Here is a 19,772-nt window from a genome sequence, read left to right as displayed (position 1 = left end):
AAAACGATACCCTACAAGTTTTATATACGGAGAAAACTCATTCTGACTATTTTTTTATATTTTTAGAATGCCTCAATTTCGTAATGCATAAAGATACATCTTAGCATTGGATAATCTAATTAAAAGTGTCCTTAGATTAATGAGGACAAACAAGAAGTGATTAATAAGTTTTGAAAAAATTAGTTTATCCTGTGATCTGAGGAGGTAGGGAGCTTTGATACGGGTGTGCATTTCTGCAGGTAAAAATGTACAGACATTTTAGGTTTAGTCGATTATATTTAATGAGGCCAATCAGCAACCCTCATATTATGTTGATTCTACAACCGGACATCTCAATTGACATCTGCTCTTCCCCCAGCTCTTCACTTTTCATAACACTTCAAAATCAAATCTTCATTATCCATCGCAAGTGAAGGATGTACCAAATTATATTTTTAATTTTTGTCTTTATAGGCACTTAACTTGTGATTAGTTAATAAAAGTAAACGTGGTTCGATCACAAAGGTTTGCCCGGTATGTAACTCAAATCAAATGACCAACGTTATAAAATATAAGACTCAAAATTTAAACACTTGCAAAGTTTTTGCATGCGGTGCAACTGTCAGCAGGTTAAGACTGAAAACTTCCAGAATTAAACTATGCTTCAAAAAAGTAAAACTGCTAAAACAGTTTTAGACAGAAAACATTAAACTTGTGTCAGTCCTCGGAGAGAAAACAAACTAGGGGCAACATCAAATCATCATAGGTATGTGTTTAACATTCCATTTTGCATAAAAGGTTTAGGCATACAGACCCTAATTAATGCTAATGTTGCTTCACTGTGTTTGTAAACCAACAGAACTGTACTTGTCTATTATATAGAATGATACTGTATCTGTCAAGGCCTAAATGTAAGTCAGTGGGTCGTCAAATGGACTTTGTACCCAAACTTTTGATAGCAAAAGGACATCAAAAGCATGTGATTTGTGGTATGCAGGCGTAGGCGTAGAAGACAACGTGGAACAATGGAAGTTGGCAAACCTTTTCTAATATAATCTACAAAAACAAGGATTTTTCTATTTTTATTGCTTACATAATAGACTTGCAAATATTTTGGAAACAACAGACCCTGGGAATATCCATTGGGAGGTGGGAACTAAATATTTGCTGATATTCCAAGATAGTCTGTTGTTTTTGTTTGTTTGAAATTAGGCATGGCGCAATCATAATAAGTTCCACTGTAGTGAGTTTGGACACTCTTTTGTAAAGGTAGGGTCATAGATTGTTTTTTTTTATCAATTTATTGCTGATTTATACGCAAAACTGTCTGCTACAGTCATTTTCACAAGAACATTGAATGCATCCACGTTTGGCGAGGTGGAAAATTATTCAAAAAATACTTCGCAGGGAATCCATTCTTAAAGTAGTTTATATTATCAACATCTGCCGTGCTTCTCACCAAGTAACTTTTCATGGTTTTGGAGTATTTACCAATCTATGACCCTACCTTGAAACATCTTATTTTGTAAAATTAAGCCCTTTCTGTTATCCTTTTTTTATCTAAATAATAGTTCCTCTCAATCTAAACACAGGTGGGACAAAAACTTTTATGGTCCAACTTTTATTGTGGATATTTTTATATCATATTTAATACTTTATTTCCCATGGTGGTTATCTCTCTTTTCTGAACACGGGGGAGTAAATTTGCCTTTGATAATGGTATCACATATTGAGTTGTCTGTCGGCAGCTCAAAGAGGTTGCAAATGTATTTTTGTATTAACCACAATTTCATAAATAGCGTTCAGCAGTAGGGGATTTTCTGACAAAGAAACCACAACATGCAGAAAGAGCTAACAAAACAGTTTACTTAGTGGTTATAAAGCTTGTATTATGCAGTTTAGCCCTCAGGGAGAGCACCAAATGTGCAACAAATTTAATTATAATTCAAGAAATATGGTGGGGAAAGAGTAATAAAAATGTATATTTGCTCAGGAGGAGGCTATAAATAGTGTTACAGCGGTGCAGCCCACTAAAAATTGCTAGTTCTCTTGCTGTTTGCGGCAATTACACATACAGCGGACAGACTGTGCGTAACTGCAGGGATAACGTGATTCAAGACAGTTAATGAAATCCTCGCTTCCTGATTTGCCACCCCAGTCCCTGGTGGCCAGCCTTTTTTTTTCTCCTGCTGGGAGGACTTCTGCTGCACAATGATCAATCACCTGGCATTGTAAGGGAATTGGCCAAGTGTCTTTGTAGGAGTGACCACATAAATTTACGACAGGTGTGCCAAAGAAAGGGCGGGAGATAGACAGAAAATCGGAAGGGATTGCGTAGACTTAAAGATTTTTCCACATGAGATTTTTTTAAAATAGAGAAAAGACCACCCATACAAATGTGACAAACATGGAAGTAGTTGTTAGAAGGTAAACTTTGCCCACCATAATCCCCATTAAGAAGCCACAGTCAGATCTAGCTTCATTCTTCTATCTACAATTGTACTCCGCCCAGTAATTCCTTCAAATGGATGACAACCTCTGACTGCCATTTCGACTTAGCTGTCTTAAATCCCTATTTAATCATTTTCTCTGACATCTCTTCACGGTAGAGCAAATTTGACTGCATTTTTGCAAACTTTTTAGGGTATTCTTAAAGCTGAATTATATTTGGTCTGAAAGACCACTTGCAAATCCATAAGAAAATCCATAAGAAAATCCATAAGACCGGAATGCTTGCTAAAAATACTTACTGTATCAAATTCAAAATGAGCAAAATCACTTGCTGACACAGTTAACATGTGATGAATGTATTTATAAATGAACATGAACTAAGACAATAAGAGAAGACCTAGATTCCATTCGTCTTAATGGTGTTATTATTAAGTATAGGGCCTACTTGATTACTCTTAGAATTAAATTGAGTATTTTATCCAACCCTAAGTCAACATTTGAACCTAATTTAGTTTTGTTACTAAGAAAGTACACAGTGAGGTGGTGTAATTCAATTAATAATGCAAGACTTTTCAGGTCCTGAGTTTATTGGCCGGTCATTTAAAGGACTGGACTGGGACTGTGGTCCAGTGTAAACTTCGAGCCTTATAATGACATTACATACAGTGACAAACTACAAAGGAGTTGAACTCCCTGACTCCTCATCATAAAACATCATTCAATGTAAATTTCAATTGATTAAAGTTATCTAAATCCAATGCTGGTCTGAACTAGAACAACTAATGCTAGATTTAATAACCAAACACGGCTATTTCATAATTGCACAGTGAACAAATACTGTGGGCGTAAGAAGTTATTTACATGAAGACTGCTTAACAACCATGCTGCTTGTTCAATACAACAGTACTGGGGTAACTGCACAAAAGTATCAAAACTCTGAACATGTACAGACACGCTCTTCTTCAAACAAACACAGAAAAGTGTAGTAGAGCAATTCCTACGATTGAGGAATTTTACTCTTTTACAACAGAGGAATGTTTGACGTATTGTGATTGAAGTTTGCAGACCTTGTATACAGCCAAGAGTACTTTTGCTTTCATTTTCAAATGAAAACTATATTTAAAAGTACAAAGTACAAACAACCACCCACCAGTAGGTTACTTCATCTCCCTGGGATATACACACATTTGTGTTTATCTGTGAACGAATGTATGATCTGGACCCTAGCTACTGCACGTGTGTTTTGAAAACATAAAAATTACAATGTTTTGTGCCATTTAAAACAACATGATGGATATTTGATGCATTTAAGCTGCAGATGGAACCCCTTCATTAGATGGGCTGGACATTGGTTTGTATACAATTTAGTTGTACCCACAACAAAACAATTTTAAAAGTCTTTATGCAAATAGCTTGGAATTCAACAACATATTATGACATGCTACGGATTATTTGTGTATAAATTTACCCAGGAATTTGTTAGGAAAGGACCTTTGTAAGTTGCAGGTATCATAAATGGGTGGAGGATCACTGATAACATAACTGTGTTTGATTTAAAACTCTACCCAGTTCTTTATCTTAATTAAATCTCTTTAGTCTAGTAACAAGATTACAATATCTTTGCTATTTTTATTTTAAGATGTGGGTTTGAACATAAAGTGCACGTGCACAAAATGTACAAAAACATGTACTACACACTTTTTGTTTGTCTAGTGTATTTACATGTACCAGCTGTGAATGTGGTCAGATATAACTATTAATAACCTAAATTATTGTTCTAAATATTGTAAGGTTTCCATTGTTCATTTTTTTTGTTTTTAATAATAGTTACTTTTACTTCCTTTAAAGGCAGTGGACACTATTGGTAATTACTCAAAATAATTATCAGCATAAAACCTTTCTTGGTAACGAGTAATGGGGAGAAGTTGATAGTATATATCATTGTGAGAAAGGGCTCCCTCTGAAGTGACGTAGTTTTCAAGAAAGAAGTAATTTTCCACGAATTTGATTTTGAGACATCAAGTTTAGAATTGTAGGTCTCGAAATCAAGCATCTGAAAGCACACAACTTCGTGTGACAAGGGTGTTTTTTCTTTCTTTCACAGTTATCTCGCAACTCCGTCGACCGATTGAGCTCAAATTTTCACAGGTTTGTTTCTTCATACACCAAGTGAGAAGACTGGTCTTTGACAATTACCAATAGTGTCCAATGTCTTTAACACATTTAGCAACTCTGAACTTCTGAAATGTTTCAGTTGTTTAATGTATTTTAAGCAGTTCGCTTCAAAAGACACAACTGCAAAACTCTTACGCAAAAGGCAGCGAAAGTCTTATAAACTGGCATTCCAGTTTCTGTACCTTATAAGAAGTACTAATGCCACATGTGGTGAGGCACTGTGATGATATGCGCATACAAAGGCAACTGTTTTTCGGAGTCCCTGTGGTCATGGTTCAGTGGCCACGGTGAAAAGGCACTACAAACAATAAATGGACTAACTATTTGGATGAGTTTTAGCCTAATGTTTTTGACTAAGACCTGTACTTTTGAAATACCAGCCAAGATTTTGTTAAAACAGATTAAACTGCATTGTAATGATGAGGCCTTTACATGTCACCCTAGGGCGCATCTGTTAGACTGGGCATGGGTCGATGATCAGCTATTACAACAGGTTCAGAAACAAGACGGCAACAAAATATTAGCTTTTAAAAATCGTTAAATGTCAATTAGAAATCGTCTTTATAAATGGGTGTCCAAATGGAGTTTAATTGGAAAATACCCTTTAATCCTTTGAAGAAAATACCATGCAAACAAACCTGCATGAGATTTACCAATCAGGCAGTAAAAATGATGGTATTATGTGTTCTATCATCGGATCATTTTCAAAATTGTATACATTGCAAACAATGGCATGCAATACTGTACACCAACAATAATAAAGCAAAACTAAGCAAACTTGAGGAAAGCGTAATGGGTAGGACTCTTAAAAATGGCAATTGTTTGTGTCACACCCATCCAAGGTGCAATTGGACAGTGTATTGTACATACAGTTCTTTAAATTACGTTAAGGCAATTCAGTGTAATCATAGAAGTACAAGGGACCACTCTGGTGGTAGTTTTGTTTTTGTTTTTGGGGGAAACGCTTTCACTAAATTGTTCTAATCCTTATAAACAAAGCTGGAAAAAAAGTAAAACAGTAACACACATCCATGAGACCGATCTCAAGTTGCCTGCCTAGTCTTCCCAATGGACCTTCAGGTCTCAGTCTCGGACTAACGACAAAAACACTGTCAGGTAGCTGATTTGCCCATGAAACCAACAATCTAAAGCATAATTTCGAACACTTTCCAAGGTATTTTTCATAGTCTGGATCTTCAAAATATATACTAAATAATTAATGATGTGTGGGCCCAAGACTAAGAGATAACATGTATGTCCTGCGCAAACATTTAACACCCTAAAGAATTGTCCTTGAACATAAATAGAGCAAATCAGCGAAATAAATATTACAAACTCTGATAGGCCTAGTATTTACAATTGCCATAAAACGTAAGATTTTGTTAATGTTTTCTTCCGCTAAGCTGTGTACTGTACACAGATGCCTGTAGGAAGTCCAGGCTGTATGGCTCTTTTGTAAACATTGGGATGTCGAGGGTTACATTATTCAATGGCCTTTAAAAGCTGGCACAGTGCCAGTAAAAACATGTTGTGTTTTATTACTAGCTCTGGCAGGTAGGTATACCATGGATGCAATAGTACATGTACTATTATTGAAGTAATTCAAGTCATAAACAGTAAATTGCGGTATTCATTTAATTCCTCCTGAGAGAATACACTTGGTGGTTCCTTGGAACCGTCAACTGCTAACCGTGTGTTCAAAGTTTAATATTTTTGATACTGCTTCTAAAATTATTATAAGGGACCCAATTTAAGGGCTGTATGCTTCGTTTTTGAAAGGGCAAGGGCACCAACACATTTTCTTCTTGGTATAGGGCACCCTATGATGAAATTGAAAATTTGTACTGGAGCATTTCAAGGGCACCAAGGCAATGACCAAGGGACATGGAGGCAATTGCCTCCGTTGCCTCCGTGAAGTTTCAGGCCTGCAATTTAGAACATGCAACACGTTTGGGAATTGTTTCATTTTTAGAAATGCTAAATTTATTGTAACAATTCGATCATGGCGATCTATCGTCAGAAGGAATCAGGATTACAATAATTGCAACTATATGAATCATTTTGTACAGTTCTCCTGTAAAAAAAATAGTTTACAATACACTTCAGTCTTAAACAGTATTATTTATCTTCCAATATGAAAATATTGTTTTCTGTTAAATATGAAAAAAGAAGATACTTTGTTGCAAAGCAAAGTGACCTGATATTTTGTTACAGAAAGAGGCATAGAAATAAGAGTAGGAACATTTCCACATCCCTACATCTTTACGTACGTGTAGAATTAAATTGGATACGTTCACAGGAGGGGGGACCATTCTTCCTCCATGCTACTACTACTACTACAACTCTGTAGAGCAGTCAGCAGTCACTGAGTCAGTCTCATTGACTTTACAAATACAACATTACAACATACGACACACCTCGGGTTATTATATACAATACAACTACAAAACAGTCAGTATTCAATGGACAGAGTCGGTCTTCAGTTCAGCCCAGTATTTTAAAATTGTATTCCGGTTCAGTCAGGTTCATTTTTGTTGAACAATAAACACTAACCAAACAGTCTAAACTTCTTTGCAAACATAACCCTATTATTAATAAAACGCATTTTATGTGTAGTAATGTTGACCCTGTCTGACATTTTTTACATACCACCAAGGAAGAATATTCTTCGAATTCGTGAATGCCCATGACGGAAGTGGGTGTGGATGGGAGCGTAGTGAATAGGGTACATACCTTACGCTGTACTTCTAAAGCGAGAACTGTTGTTGACGGAAACGCTCCCACTTTCCCCCAGCGGTGTTGGCGATATTGCGACCAGAATACCCCACCAGCAGCACAAAGACCACAAGTTCCGATAGCTAGTCGTTTAAATCTAGCTAAATTTGAAGTTGCCTCTGTCGCCCCGGTACTCATGGGTCTCTGAAAACCCAAATTCGTCCATTTCGACGTCCGTCGGCCAAAGATTTTCCAGGATGTCGCCATCTTGGAAATACTTGTCAGGCAACTGCGACTGCGCTGTACGTTTAGTCTGTTGACCGGTTTTTGTGTATTGCAGAAAGCAGTACGGGTAGTCTGGGCTCTAAACTCTCGGAAAGTAGATCGAGCAGACGACACTGCAGTTGTGCGATAACACATTACGTGTTCCGGCATGTCCTCATGAAAAGGCCCGCAATACACCTGCAACAATTTCACAACCGATTGAAATTCTATTAGTGTTTCTACACAACGAACGAAGCAGTACCGAAGTACATTTTCTTTTAAAAGTAAGCATTTAGATGTGTTATTTAACAAGGCATTGTAAATTTAATTACTAACAATTAATTGATGTCCAAAAGGGCAGCGTTTCACTTGTCTTTCCTGTAGTTTGAAATTAATTTGTTTGTTTGTTATCGCTTTTAAAATTAGAACATTGTCCGTTCAAACGAAAAACTCATTAAGAATCGCCGTGCTTCTTTTTATAGCTGTGTGTGTTTTCTCGTGGTGTAACGGCTGAAGAATTATTAATTGTGTGCACACATTTTCCCTCTTGACTTATTTTGTTTTATGATTGGTTTAGTTTTGTAATCAACATGCCGTCTTCATACGAGAACGGTTATTTCGAACGTTAGACTCCGGTTGCAATAATATAGTCATGCATACGTGAATTAATATTTTGATTATAGCTTGGAATGTTTCTGTTTTGGTTTTTGTAATAGGAAAATCACTCACCACAATAATTCATCTTTCTATTTCAAATTTGAAAATCATGCATGCATTTGGGGTAACAACGTACAAGTAGCCTATCTCAGCAACGACTTCGTTGCGGGAACGCTCTTTTGGTCAAACTCAATGTTTGAAACTCGTTATCATGATCTCCCATCCCATCTTCTCGGCGCATGCATTACAATATTTAATGGTAATGATTAGCCATTGGATTTTCTAAAATGGACTTTTGACAATTAAATCCAACTTCCTTTTCAATCCAATCCATACTCGGCAATCGAGTGTTGCCGAAATAAGTTGACTTTCACTTTCTCGTTTTATGCCCGGTACCTACAAAATTATTTCAGACATTTTTTTTCTCGGCGGTCGTGTGATGTACTCTAGGAAGAGATTGGCCTGGATTCCATCCTGACCTTGTCTGAAAGTCAGTCTCCTGGGGGGCGAATATACAAAATAAACAAACTGACTGAATATTTTTCCATCGTTAAAAAGAACCGACCACAATAAACACGGTGGCGAGTCTGGAGCCTGCTGAACCCAGCCAGGGAATCCTCCGCGGGGAGAGGGGGAACATTGGAGGGAATTTAACCGCCGAAGTATGTGCGCTGTGCGCGGTCAGCTTGTACCGATCCGCAGCGAGAAAACAAACGATCGCTACTCAAATCCACACCGTAAAATATTATAGGTCTAATTGGACATTCATAAATGAATATGACTGATAAAACAATAATTACTTGAACTTTACGTTGACATTTTGAAGTGTGTGCTTTTTTTACTGTGTGTAGAAGCGTATAGGCCTAACGTGTACAGATAAAAATGCGCCGATTTGGGAGATCATCTTTTGCATTCCGTGGAAAATAATCCCGATGTAGGTTTTAATGTGTAACTTAGAACCTCACAAACACTCTACCTTGCTTAGCACAGGATTTTGAATGTTCGATCTGCCCTCGGATAATTTTCAAATATAATTTAATTTTGTAAACGGTAAACAAACAGACAACCAATGTTTTTTTGCTTCGAAAATTAACGGTTCTCTAACAAACAAAAAAAACACAAACATAAATATCACCAGCAAGTTGGCTATATTTCAACATGTAAAATTTAAAGTTCAAAGCAAAATTGTGCAGGATAACCTGGTTTTCTGCTTGTTGCTGAAACCTTTACTCTAAATCTTAAATATTTACACAAATTACCATATTCTAATTTTAGTGCCCAATTGTAGCGCACCAATTTGATTGCAGTCTGATGGGGAATGCACCAAGTGAAAAATTACTTGTGAGTCATGTTGTTGTTCCGATGTTCATTAACCTATTGTATAAAACGGCTTCCCCGACCGCATGTCCTTCCGCAACACCACGGAATCAGAAAATAGAACATTGGTGGGAAAATACAACTTCCGGCGGAAACTTCTTACTTGGCTGTATTATTTTTTTTCTGATTAAATGGTTCGTAGGCGGTAAGGAAATAGAACGGACATCAGAGATTAAAATACGTCACGCAACTTGCGCACATGTTCTGCCAGTGCCAAGGGTTTTTCCTTGTGTTAGTGACTTCCCGGTGTAAGGTTGTTATTGACAGGTAACAAAACATTACTTCATTAATAGCCTGTTACGTGTACGTGTGGTTAACAGTTTCCTATTGTTTTTTCTTGGTTCCTAAACACAGGGTTACCCCCACGATTTGCCGCGGGCCGACACGCTTCTGGCGGAACACCATTCGTCCGCAGCGGTGACTGACGTATCGACTCTATGACCGGATCTACAAACTGTCTGATTGCCAGCGGAGGAGGAGAGATCACACACACGTGACCGGCGAGCGAGCACACTGAGCGCTGGGATAATAATGACCTCATCTTATTTACATGTCGGAGTTCGAAGTACATATATAGAGGCCTAATCTCCCCGGGCGTTTATCTATATCCTTGGCTGGGCCAGCGAGAAGTTCGCCAAGTGCGTGACAGTGTGCACATCTCACGCTAAGCGGATTCCCTTTTTCTACTCTGAGGTTATATTGCATTGCAGCATCTTTCTCCCTCGTGGCAGAGGATAATATTGCTTGGACTAGCCGGCCTCTATTCGTTACCTACCAGACAGACAGGGAAACTTTTACGTGACGCACCGCTGCAACTTCTTGTGCTCGGAGTTAGTGTCTCCAAATTGTTTAGTGCGTGTTGTGTGTGTATTGCCTGCGGGCCCCGAGAGAGTTGTCTGCTGGCGCTTAATTTGGAAGCGCACGAGAGATATCAAGATGAATAACGCAATGGAAAGTTGGATTGTAGGAACGAGCAGGAGAGCTATGCACATCGGAGCACTGTTGCTCCTTCTCTGTTTAACATTATCCTCAAGTAGGCCCACACCGACTTTCAATGCTGCTGCTGATGTTGTGTCAACGCGGCAAGCCCTGCCCGAAACCCATGAGCCTTCAACTCAAAGTACTGAGCTCGCAAAGGGCGATATTACAAAAAACGTTGTACATAATACAGAAGTGAACATCTCGGTGGTGGAAAGGAACAATATCATCCTCAGCACGGTACAAACGTCTGTGGAGGACAACAGAATATCCACAAGAATGAGGAGGATGATCGGAGAAGGATTCCGAAAGTATGAATCCAATGTGCTGAAACAGTTATACAGCAGAACTGGTTATTGGCTTGCAATCTATGACAATGAAACAATCCATGGAGCAAGAAATAGATCAGATCCTTACAGTAAGTATATATTAGATTAAGTTATGTAATAATATGTGATCATTATTTTAGGCATCAATTTATACTTTTATAGTCTTGTAATCACCTACGGCGTAATGCTTGTGTTGAAATCGCACGCGTCTCGCTCGTAAACTTGTTCGTTGCCATGCATCATAGTTCCGAAGGTCTTTCAACGACTCAAAACACACCGTGCGCTGTCTCATGTCCTTGGAAAAAAACTTTATATTTTATTGAAAGCAGGTTTGACACAATTTCTTTGCAAGTAATCGGACGGATGAACCACGTCGGGTGAACGTATAGATACACCGTGGTTGACAGAAATTTCCTTCCCTAAATTTTGACTAGTTTTACAAGTTGAACGTGGGACAGGAATGAGTAACCGGCAGGGGTACTCGGTCCGCCCTGGCGGGTAGAGTCGTCCCGTCGGGAGGATGCCAGCACGATAGACGCTGGGGTCATTTGCACACTTCCTCCCCGATTAACGCTCAAGCTGCGAAATCAATCGGAGCCACTTGTGATTTTTCCAATGGGTCATTTACCACGTGCTAAAAAGTTAAATGCTCCAGAATAGCTCGATTTTTAATGAATATCTAAAACCATTCTATTTAAAGTCTCAGCTCTCCTTCCTGAGAGGTATCATAATGAGTGCCGTCTTTATAATTAGTATGAATACTATAAGACCGGTACATGTAAGGTGTTGCGGCTAAATAAAACCAAGTAAAAGGGGTGCGACAAACTTCATTTTTGACGGACGGATTTTCCTCGAACAGGACGCGTCGCCGGACTACAAACATGATCCTAAAGTGGCCTGTAATTAGGGCCTGGTTGAGTGCCCGGTGAAATAGACCCCGTGGCTATTTTTCTTCTTGTACCATTGATATTGTTCCTTCTCTCGGTTCGCTAACTTCCTTGGGCAAATAAGTTGAAGACGGGTCCCGCGTGGAACCATCCTCTTTACGGCATACACAGGAGGGGGTTTCTCTTACATAGGGAGTGCCCTGTGCACCACAACAAAATTCCCGTTTCACACCACAGAAATTGCGTCACCAGCTTATTCACGCTGAAATTGACATGAAAGAGAACATACCGCGAAATGGAAAAAAGTGTGTGTCGCTTTCCAACGTTAGTGGGTCCCGACAGACATTTCTGGGCGAGTTTCTCTAATTGATGTGCGAACTTTGACACGGCCTTTTTGTACACGGGGTCGACAGCCTTCGAAGAGCAGGGACCCCTCATTAATTTCAAGTGGGCCCTGGAGGAAAAAAGTTACTCGAGTGGTCTTCGACACCTGGATCTTGCAGCATTTATGGACAGCAGCCCAACAACCAAACTACTCGGACAGATTTCACTCAGTCTTCTTGCTGTAGTTACCCTCTTTAAGTAAACATGAGGGAGGGTGTTCTTTATCATCAAGTCCCACTTCTATGATTCCCGTGTTTGAAGATAAATATGGTTTTGTAATGCAACAACGGTCAAACTTTAGTCATGAAACACAATACATGTAGTCATAGCTGCCCAGTTCAATTCCCTATTATGTGAGTTCATTTCAAGAGTTTGAAGTAAGTGACAACTATCCTTTTTGAAACTTTGCGATTCAAACTATGCCGCGCCCGTCTCACGTCAAAATGCTGACCAGATATACTCATCTAAATGACTTTTTCGCTATGTTGACAAAACGGCCTATATGCCCCTTTTGTAATCCCTGGTAATCATTGTACAAGCAACACAAGCCCTTTGCCTGAAAACCCTGGTATTGTCAACTCGGCCCTTGTAAACCACCGGTGTACGTAAATAGCTCTGACGTAAAGACTAGGTCCTTCAGCAGTGTGCGTGTAAATTCAAGAGGATAGGAGATTGGTTGGTTTGGGAATATATCAACCACTTGAATTGGGCCGAAATGGACAATAAGACTGGCTTCAGCGGCACCTCTTTGGGGATTATGTTCAAAGATGCCCATGTTGTGGTTTTTGTTGTTGCTTTCTACTTTTGTTCTGGCACTCAAAGAACCTTTCGAAATTCACCTCACAACGCTTTGAAATTTTGTAAACTGTCAGACAACCCATTGCTTTGATTGGTCAAGAGTTGCCGATGGGTAATTTTCTTTGCAGCTAATTATAAAGTAGACGTCGTCACATTCTATTCAAAAATCAACCGTCTCCTTAAATGCACAGAGTTACACAAAATAAGACTCTGGGAGATGTTAAATATTTGATGGAGGATTGAGAAAATTATTACTCGTCAAAAATCCCCAGCAATTAGGCCCACCGCCGACGCGGATAGTCCGTGACCCAGAGACTGGGGACATGCCGTCACCATATGCCGCTGCGCTCGCTGTCGGATTACCAGGCGAGACTTGGTCGACTGTGTCCCCACTTTGACCTGTTTTACATTTACAAGGATTGCCCCCTCAGAATTCGTTACTGGCCTGCGAATGGTGAGACGGGTACAAGACTGAAGTTCAAGGGTTGAGCAATTTATTGAGGCTGATATTCCAGGAGGGTGGTTCGGTTGTCAGATGTCGGGACTTGATCTCTTGATTGAGTTGAGTTGGGCTGCACCTGATGTAGGTTGTCGAAGAAAAAGGGATGGGTGGGATGCATGCGTACAATTTTACCATTGGGATATCCGTTGCACCCTCAAGTCCCCCACTTGCAGCAACGGCACATAATGAACAAACATGACCAAAATATATCACTCTGATGCATAATGATTGAAAAGCAATAGCCTATCGGTATCACCGTGAACTTTTAAACTCATGAGACATTCCTTTAACTTATCTATAAGAAAGTGTGGCAGCATTGGCTTGGGTGTGAGCATGGAGCTCCATGGCGTGATGTAGTATGTATCGATAAGACATGGTGTCGGGACGATAACAAAAATAACCTCAAATTTACGTGGCCACAATGCATGTACTCAACATATCCGTGTCTAAGAATATTCATTCATTATCACAGTTGCAAATAATAGTTTGGTCAAGACTTGCCACCGGCTCGCCGAAATTACTATGTCTTCTTCGTTTGCAATTCAGCTCACATCTTTCTTGTAGAAAAATAAGAAAAGAGGTGAAGATGGTCTGTGCCATGCGCATAGACTCATTGGCGACTGCTCCAGTTTCCCAACACGCGGCGCCGAGTCTACCGTTAATTCTCGTCTGCACACAATCGACACGAAAGATGACACCGAAAGATGTGCAAACTTTCACCAAAAAAGGCTTGAAATAACGGTCTCCCGCCAAAACTTAGAGAGAGGGAGAGACTGGCAGACGAAACTGGCTGTGTGCACCACCGGTTAAACAAACCGTGCTGGAGACAGCATGGATTTGTGATTTATATTTCTGGCAACTGCACTTTGGCAGGCACTTGGCTAAGAAACGGCGCCCAAATTCCAATATTTGACCACTCCATTATAGTGGCAGTCGTCTCCATAGCAAGTGTTTCTAGTGTTTGAAAATCCTTAACAGCTTATTGCCAGAATTATGAGAAATAAAGAAACAATAAAGAAAATACAATTTAAAACCCAAAGAGTATAGTTCTTATTGCGCAATAATGATTAATTTTGTGTTTTTGCAGTTCCATGTGAGGTTTGAGTCATTCCGCAAATGGGTTTATGTTCTGTGCATTATATTGAAACTGCGGTGCACTACTTTAATGTTGAGCCATGGAAATAATTCAATTCAATTCCAAATTATATTTAAAAAAATCGTTAAAAAAATCTCATAATATTCAAAGACTCATATGATAAAACAACCTTTGCGTTAAACATTTGAGAAAGTGTAAAAATATAACTTTGGTGGTGTATTTTACCTTTCGTCTTGTTTTCTTGACTGGCCACTTCAAAAGTGTTAAAGCATAGTACACTGCAAGTGCAAAGTTGTTTTCTTGGGGAGCTGCTGCGCGATCTCACCGAGTGAGGTCGCTGATCATTTTCATATACACTTTGGCCTTTCGATGCACGATTAAAACTAGGATTCAGACGTCAACTCTTATACCAACATTTTAAGACCGAGATAATTTCAGTGCATACTATAATAATACTCTAAAACAATGTTAACAAGAATAATATTGTGTGAGCGCGACAGACTGGTTTTAAATATAACTAAGAGAGGTTTGCAGTAACGCCATGTGAATATCTCCTTTTTTTTTATAGTTCTAATCGTTCTAAAAAGAACCGGTGGTTTATGAGTCAAAATTTCGGTCAGAATGCTCTGATCGTCTTCATCAGACATATACTTGACATATGGGTCCAGTACGCCTTGATAATGCTTGTTTAAAAAAAAGTGTTTCTGTTTTATTTATTGCAGCTCACTTGCGGATAACAACGCCGTCGTTTGGACGAGTCAAGATCCAAGGTGTACTCAGCGGAATGTACGTTTGCATGAATAGACATGGCAAACTCTTCCCATCGGTAAGTAATGGGTCTTTCATGTATACCCGCCTTTGACATTTATCAATAATTCTTACGACAAATGCTATCTATTAATGTGCATTCTTTGAATGCTGGTATGTTTGAGATAAGATTGTTTTTGACGATGTCCGTTCAAACTTTCACAGACTAGACTTTCGCAATATTCGACTCTTATTTATTGGGAACAGCATGAGATGTAACATTCTCAACAGATTTTCCATCTTTCTTTATGAAAATTTAGTGCGACCGTATATGTTGAATGGATCTTGACCAATGAAACAATTGCTCGTGTATACCCATACCAAAAACGTTACATAATACATAACAAACTGACAAAAAACAAAAGCCACAGTCTTCTTGACGTAAATGACTCATCACATCCATTGTTATTCCCACATACAGCCTGTTCACACGCACGAATGCACATTTGAGGAGAGATTCTTGAAGACTTTCTACACTGTGTTCTCTTCCGATCACCATCCTGTTGGAGGCAAAAAGAAGTGGTACATCGGTCTCAACTCAGACGGCAGGACAAGGCTCGGGAACAAGACAAAGATAAGGCACCAAATGGCGCAGTTTCTCTTGGTATCCATCGAAGACTCGTAGCTCCTGTAACAATCATCTTAAAGGGGGACAGGTGTAAATCAATGAGACGAGGAACTCTCTATCGACGGGAATTATTACAGCTTTGTGGTGTGGGAAGCCAGAATTTGAAACCTCTCGCCGGGATCAATTTGAAAGAGAGTCTCGTGAACTCAGTGCATTTTTGGTTTTGAAATGAATCCCTGCGGTGACGTCATGACAATGCAGAAAGACTGCCCTCATACTGATGACTGCACCGCCACGTATAGGATGAAGCACAGACCAAAGACATAATGCTTCAACATTTCTGTGCCTATCGTTAAATCTCTCAGAGTCTCGTCTTCAATTACTAAATATATAAATATATCTATATAACGTGCAGAAAGTATTCCTCATTGACGAGAGTTCGTTGTGTGCTATACTGTCATTTTTTTTAAAGTTAAATATCTTTAGTAGATTTTATCCAAAATGAAAAACAAAAAAATATTTAACATTGTTTCTGTGCAAAATGTGTTACGATTATTACACATTTTAAACATATAGACAATGATGACCATCTTCTGCGAATGTATCTAGTTGTACCATGCACGCAGGAGAAAGGGCACGCATTTTTGATGTTTTTTTAAGAAACTTGTCACAACCGATGTTAATTCCCCCCAAAACTAAGTACTACTGGCCTTGGGAGCGAGACTTTTACCCCACAATAACTGACATCGCACAACTTCCATTTTAAATAGTGACCACATTTCCATCATGATTGGGTCCCCAACAAAATAAGTCCAATTCCGACAAACACAATTTGAGACAAAGCGTATTCGATTTGATTTAAGCACTTGGGAAGAATCTTAGATAAATAATGTAAGGACTTTAAAAAAAACGCATTGATGGTCTTGGGGCATCTGATTGAGCTTATCATAAGCTTCCCATTCATAAGGTCGTGCAGAAGTCAGACAACCATATAAATGTGCTAATCGCTGTATGACTTGGAGACTAATAAGGCTTATTGTGTTGGGATTCAAACAAGATTTGTCGTGAAATCGGATGTATTGGCTGACGAGAATTAGTTCAATTCCATATTTGGGCATGACGACTTCCGCCGAATTCAATCAGTGTCTACGCAATGATTGCAATAAAAAGATTAAGTAAGACAGGACAAATCTAAGGTGGTATGTTCATGATTTATACTTTGGTAAAATCGGTATATACAACCGTCCAATACTGGCTTGCATGATTACGCCTATATTAAACCACATAGCTGTGTTATACTGTTCCCCAATGCAAAGTAATTGACGGCAATTTAAACACAGTTGATCTATTCATACAGAAAAAAAACCTCCGTCTGGGACAAGAAGCTGTGCCTTTTTGTTAATGGCGGTATCCAATTTGGCTGGGACTGTCCTTCAGTTGCTCAGGGGAGAGTCCACCCGTTCGTGGTGTCCGATCCCCTGTCAGTCATTCCAATAAGAAGGTATTCACTAAGTTTGCACACATCAGTCGCTTTGCCGACACACCTGGTTTAACCTCTATGGCATCAGCCGACCGTGAAAAAGGGGCTCAGGCTGCCAAGATTAGAGATTTCAGACAAGTAGAGTGACGTTCTGTTACCAGGTCTTATTAGCAGGCCGCCCGGGCCTTTCCTCCTCGGAAAAAAATGCGTATAGGCCTACCATTGCTTTACGGTCTTAATACACAAGTCCCTATTAATTAAGGGTTTGGCTTTTCCTTTCACAAACAAAATGTTCCAAGTGCTACGTGTTTGTGGTCTATCACCAGTCTATCACACTTTCCGAAGTAGTGATACATTGTACCTGTTGGGAAATACATTTTGATTCGAGCCATTTTTTTTGTAGTAATGCCCACCGAATAGCTCCTCTAGAAAACGTTTGATTATACATTAAAAACTGGCCTACTCTAGATGTGTACACTTTCATCGTAAAAAGTAATGAATGCTTTTAAAATATTGATGGGTTAAATTAGGAAGCTTGTGGATCTGAGACCCAGTCCCACTTAGTCATTTTCTGTGAACAGCCCACTAAAGTGCTGATGCGTGCTTCTGTAATATTTATGAGAAAACATCCGAGGATATATTTTTATGATGATATTTTTATACGTAAGTTATTTATACGGTGTATTTATTGAATTTAACTTCGAAAGTGTGTGACGCCCTTAGAAGTGTGCACACTGAGAAAGGAAAGTCGCTGTATAGAGGTTTTTTAATGGAGAAGTGTGAGAAAATGAAGAGGTTATAAATATGAAAATATTAGCAAATGATAACTATAGTTGACAGACAATTCTATAACTATGTTAAATGAATTGTAGGCCCATTACTCAAACATTACGGTCAGTCCTTAATAACATTATACTGTTAATATTCGCTGAAGTGTCGTTTCGGATTTTCCCGCAATTTTTACGTGAGAATCTTACTACGTCTGCAACAATCATGTAATTTATATTACGTGTAAGTAAAGACTCTATACTCAAAATTCACGTGACAGTTTATCTCAGTCATGTGTACTGTAAATACTAAAACTTAATAACATTTTCGGAACACAGTTATCCTGTAATTTAAATATTAACTTAAAATGTTTACAAAAACACAAAGGAAGGCCTGTCGATAAAGAATGGTTATTGCATGCAAGCCAAGTGGTAAGACATTACAAGATAACTCAAGTACTAATATACTTTTTGTCTTAGTAGAAGTGCAGTTAATTAAGGACTAAGTACTACTTACACCAGTAGGACACTAAGACTTAAACTCGATTGGACCACCACCTATAGACATTGTATTGTAATCGGCAGTACAACGAGGTTGTGTTAAGAGAAGGGATGCATACAATAATATTCCGAGTATAGTTGGAGTTGGGTTGTTCATTGGGCATAATTTTAGGAAGATTGTAGTTGTCACTACTTAAGATGCATCAGAATAATTGATCCACCCTGCAATTCTTAGTTTAAATTGGATTGGACATATATAGACGAAATTATGGTGCTAAGAGTGTCCTTATAATCATACAATTGTTGTTGATTACCGAAACATTTTATAGAAACACACGTTTCAAGTGAAAGTATTAAGCCAAAATAATATGAAATAATATGCAGGGCGATGTTAATTTGGTTGTAAATACTAATGACAATAGTATGATCCAATTCACTTAATATTTTGGCGAGATTATGGATTATTTATTTAAAAATCTCACGGTATTCTGACACAACTCAAAAGTGTTTAAATCGACGAACGCCAAAATAAACTGATTGTGAGTTTTTTAAACTGGCTAACGTATTTGATTATTTAATTTGAATACAGTTAACAAATCTTTTAAGTTAGTGGAAACAACAAATTCAAGGAGTATTAACGAATTACCACTTGGCACTCAAAGCAAGATTCGAAGGTGATTTACGCCAATTCTTTGCAAACAAGTTTGGTTGAATGATGCGTTTGGATTAGGTTGTTGCTTGGGCTGGATATTGTTCAAGTTAAGGCCAATTATCGAGGTAGGGCTCTACTGAAAAGTAGGATGAGTAAAAAGAAACCGAAAGATGTGCTGGTTACTTTGTCAGTATTAAAAATAAAAAATGAGTTGTGTTACAAATCGACCTGAAATCGTTGTTATATGTGTACATATTATTTTTGTTTGTCTGCAATGCCACCCCCTCCCCCAAAAGCAACAACAAAATAACAACAGGCATGATATTTGGTCCTTGGAAAAAAGTAGGATTATTTTATCAAGTACAATACAAGGGCTAAGCTTTATAATACACGTGGTGTAGGCTT

General features: G+C 38.6%; 2 protein-coding genes across 9 annotated transcripts in view; one reads left to right on the top strand and one right to left on the bottom strand.

The window, feature by feature from the left end:
• The window catches only part of LOC139935713 (fibroblast growth factor 16-like), a 69,059-nt gene extending 49,470 nt beyond the window's left edge, over positions 1–19,589 (top strand). For both annotated transcript variants that reach the window (XM_071930256.1, XM_071930257.1), the window contains exons 2-4: positions 9,973–11,014; positions 15,315–15,418; positions 15,821–19,589. In XM_071930256.1, coding sequence (XP_071786357.1) covers positions 10,555–11,014; positions 15,315–15,418; positions 15,821–16,024 — 768 coding nt within the window. In that variant the 5' untranslated portion in view covers positions 9,973–10,554 and the 3' untranslated portion in view covers positions 16,025–19,589. The remainder of the gene's footprint in view (positions 1–9,972; positions 11,015–15,314; positions 15,419–15,820) is intronic.
• Positions 1–19,772, bottom strand: part of LOC139935711 (calcium uptake protein 3, mitochondrial-like) — a 201,568-nt gene that overhangs the window by 178,584 nt on the left and 3,212 nt on the right. For 6 of the 7 annotated variants that reach the window (XM_071930249.1, XM_071930251.1, XM_071930250.1 and 3 more), the window contains exon 2: positions 7,339–7,782. The exons of the other annotated variant lie outside the window; for it this stretch is intronic. In XM_071930249.1, coding sequence (XP_071786350.1) covers positions 7,339–7,755 — 417 coding nt within the window. In that variant the 5' untranslated portion in view covers positions 7,756–7,782. The remainder of the gene's footprint in view (positions 1–7,338; positions 7,783–19,772) is intronic. 7 annotated transcript variants of the gene reach the window in all.

The sequence above is a fragment of the Asterias amurensis genome, chromosome 4, assembly GCF_032118995.1.
Source record: "Asterias amurensis chromosome 4, ASM3211899v1".
NCBI lineage: Eukaryota > Metazoa > Echinodermata > Asteroidea > Forcipulatida > Asteriidae > Asterias > Asterias amurensis.
Note: the sequence above shows the minus strand (reverse complement) of the source record. Positions and strands in the feature narration are given on the sequence as shown.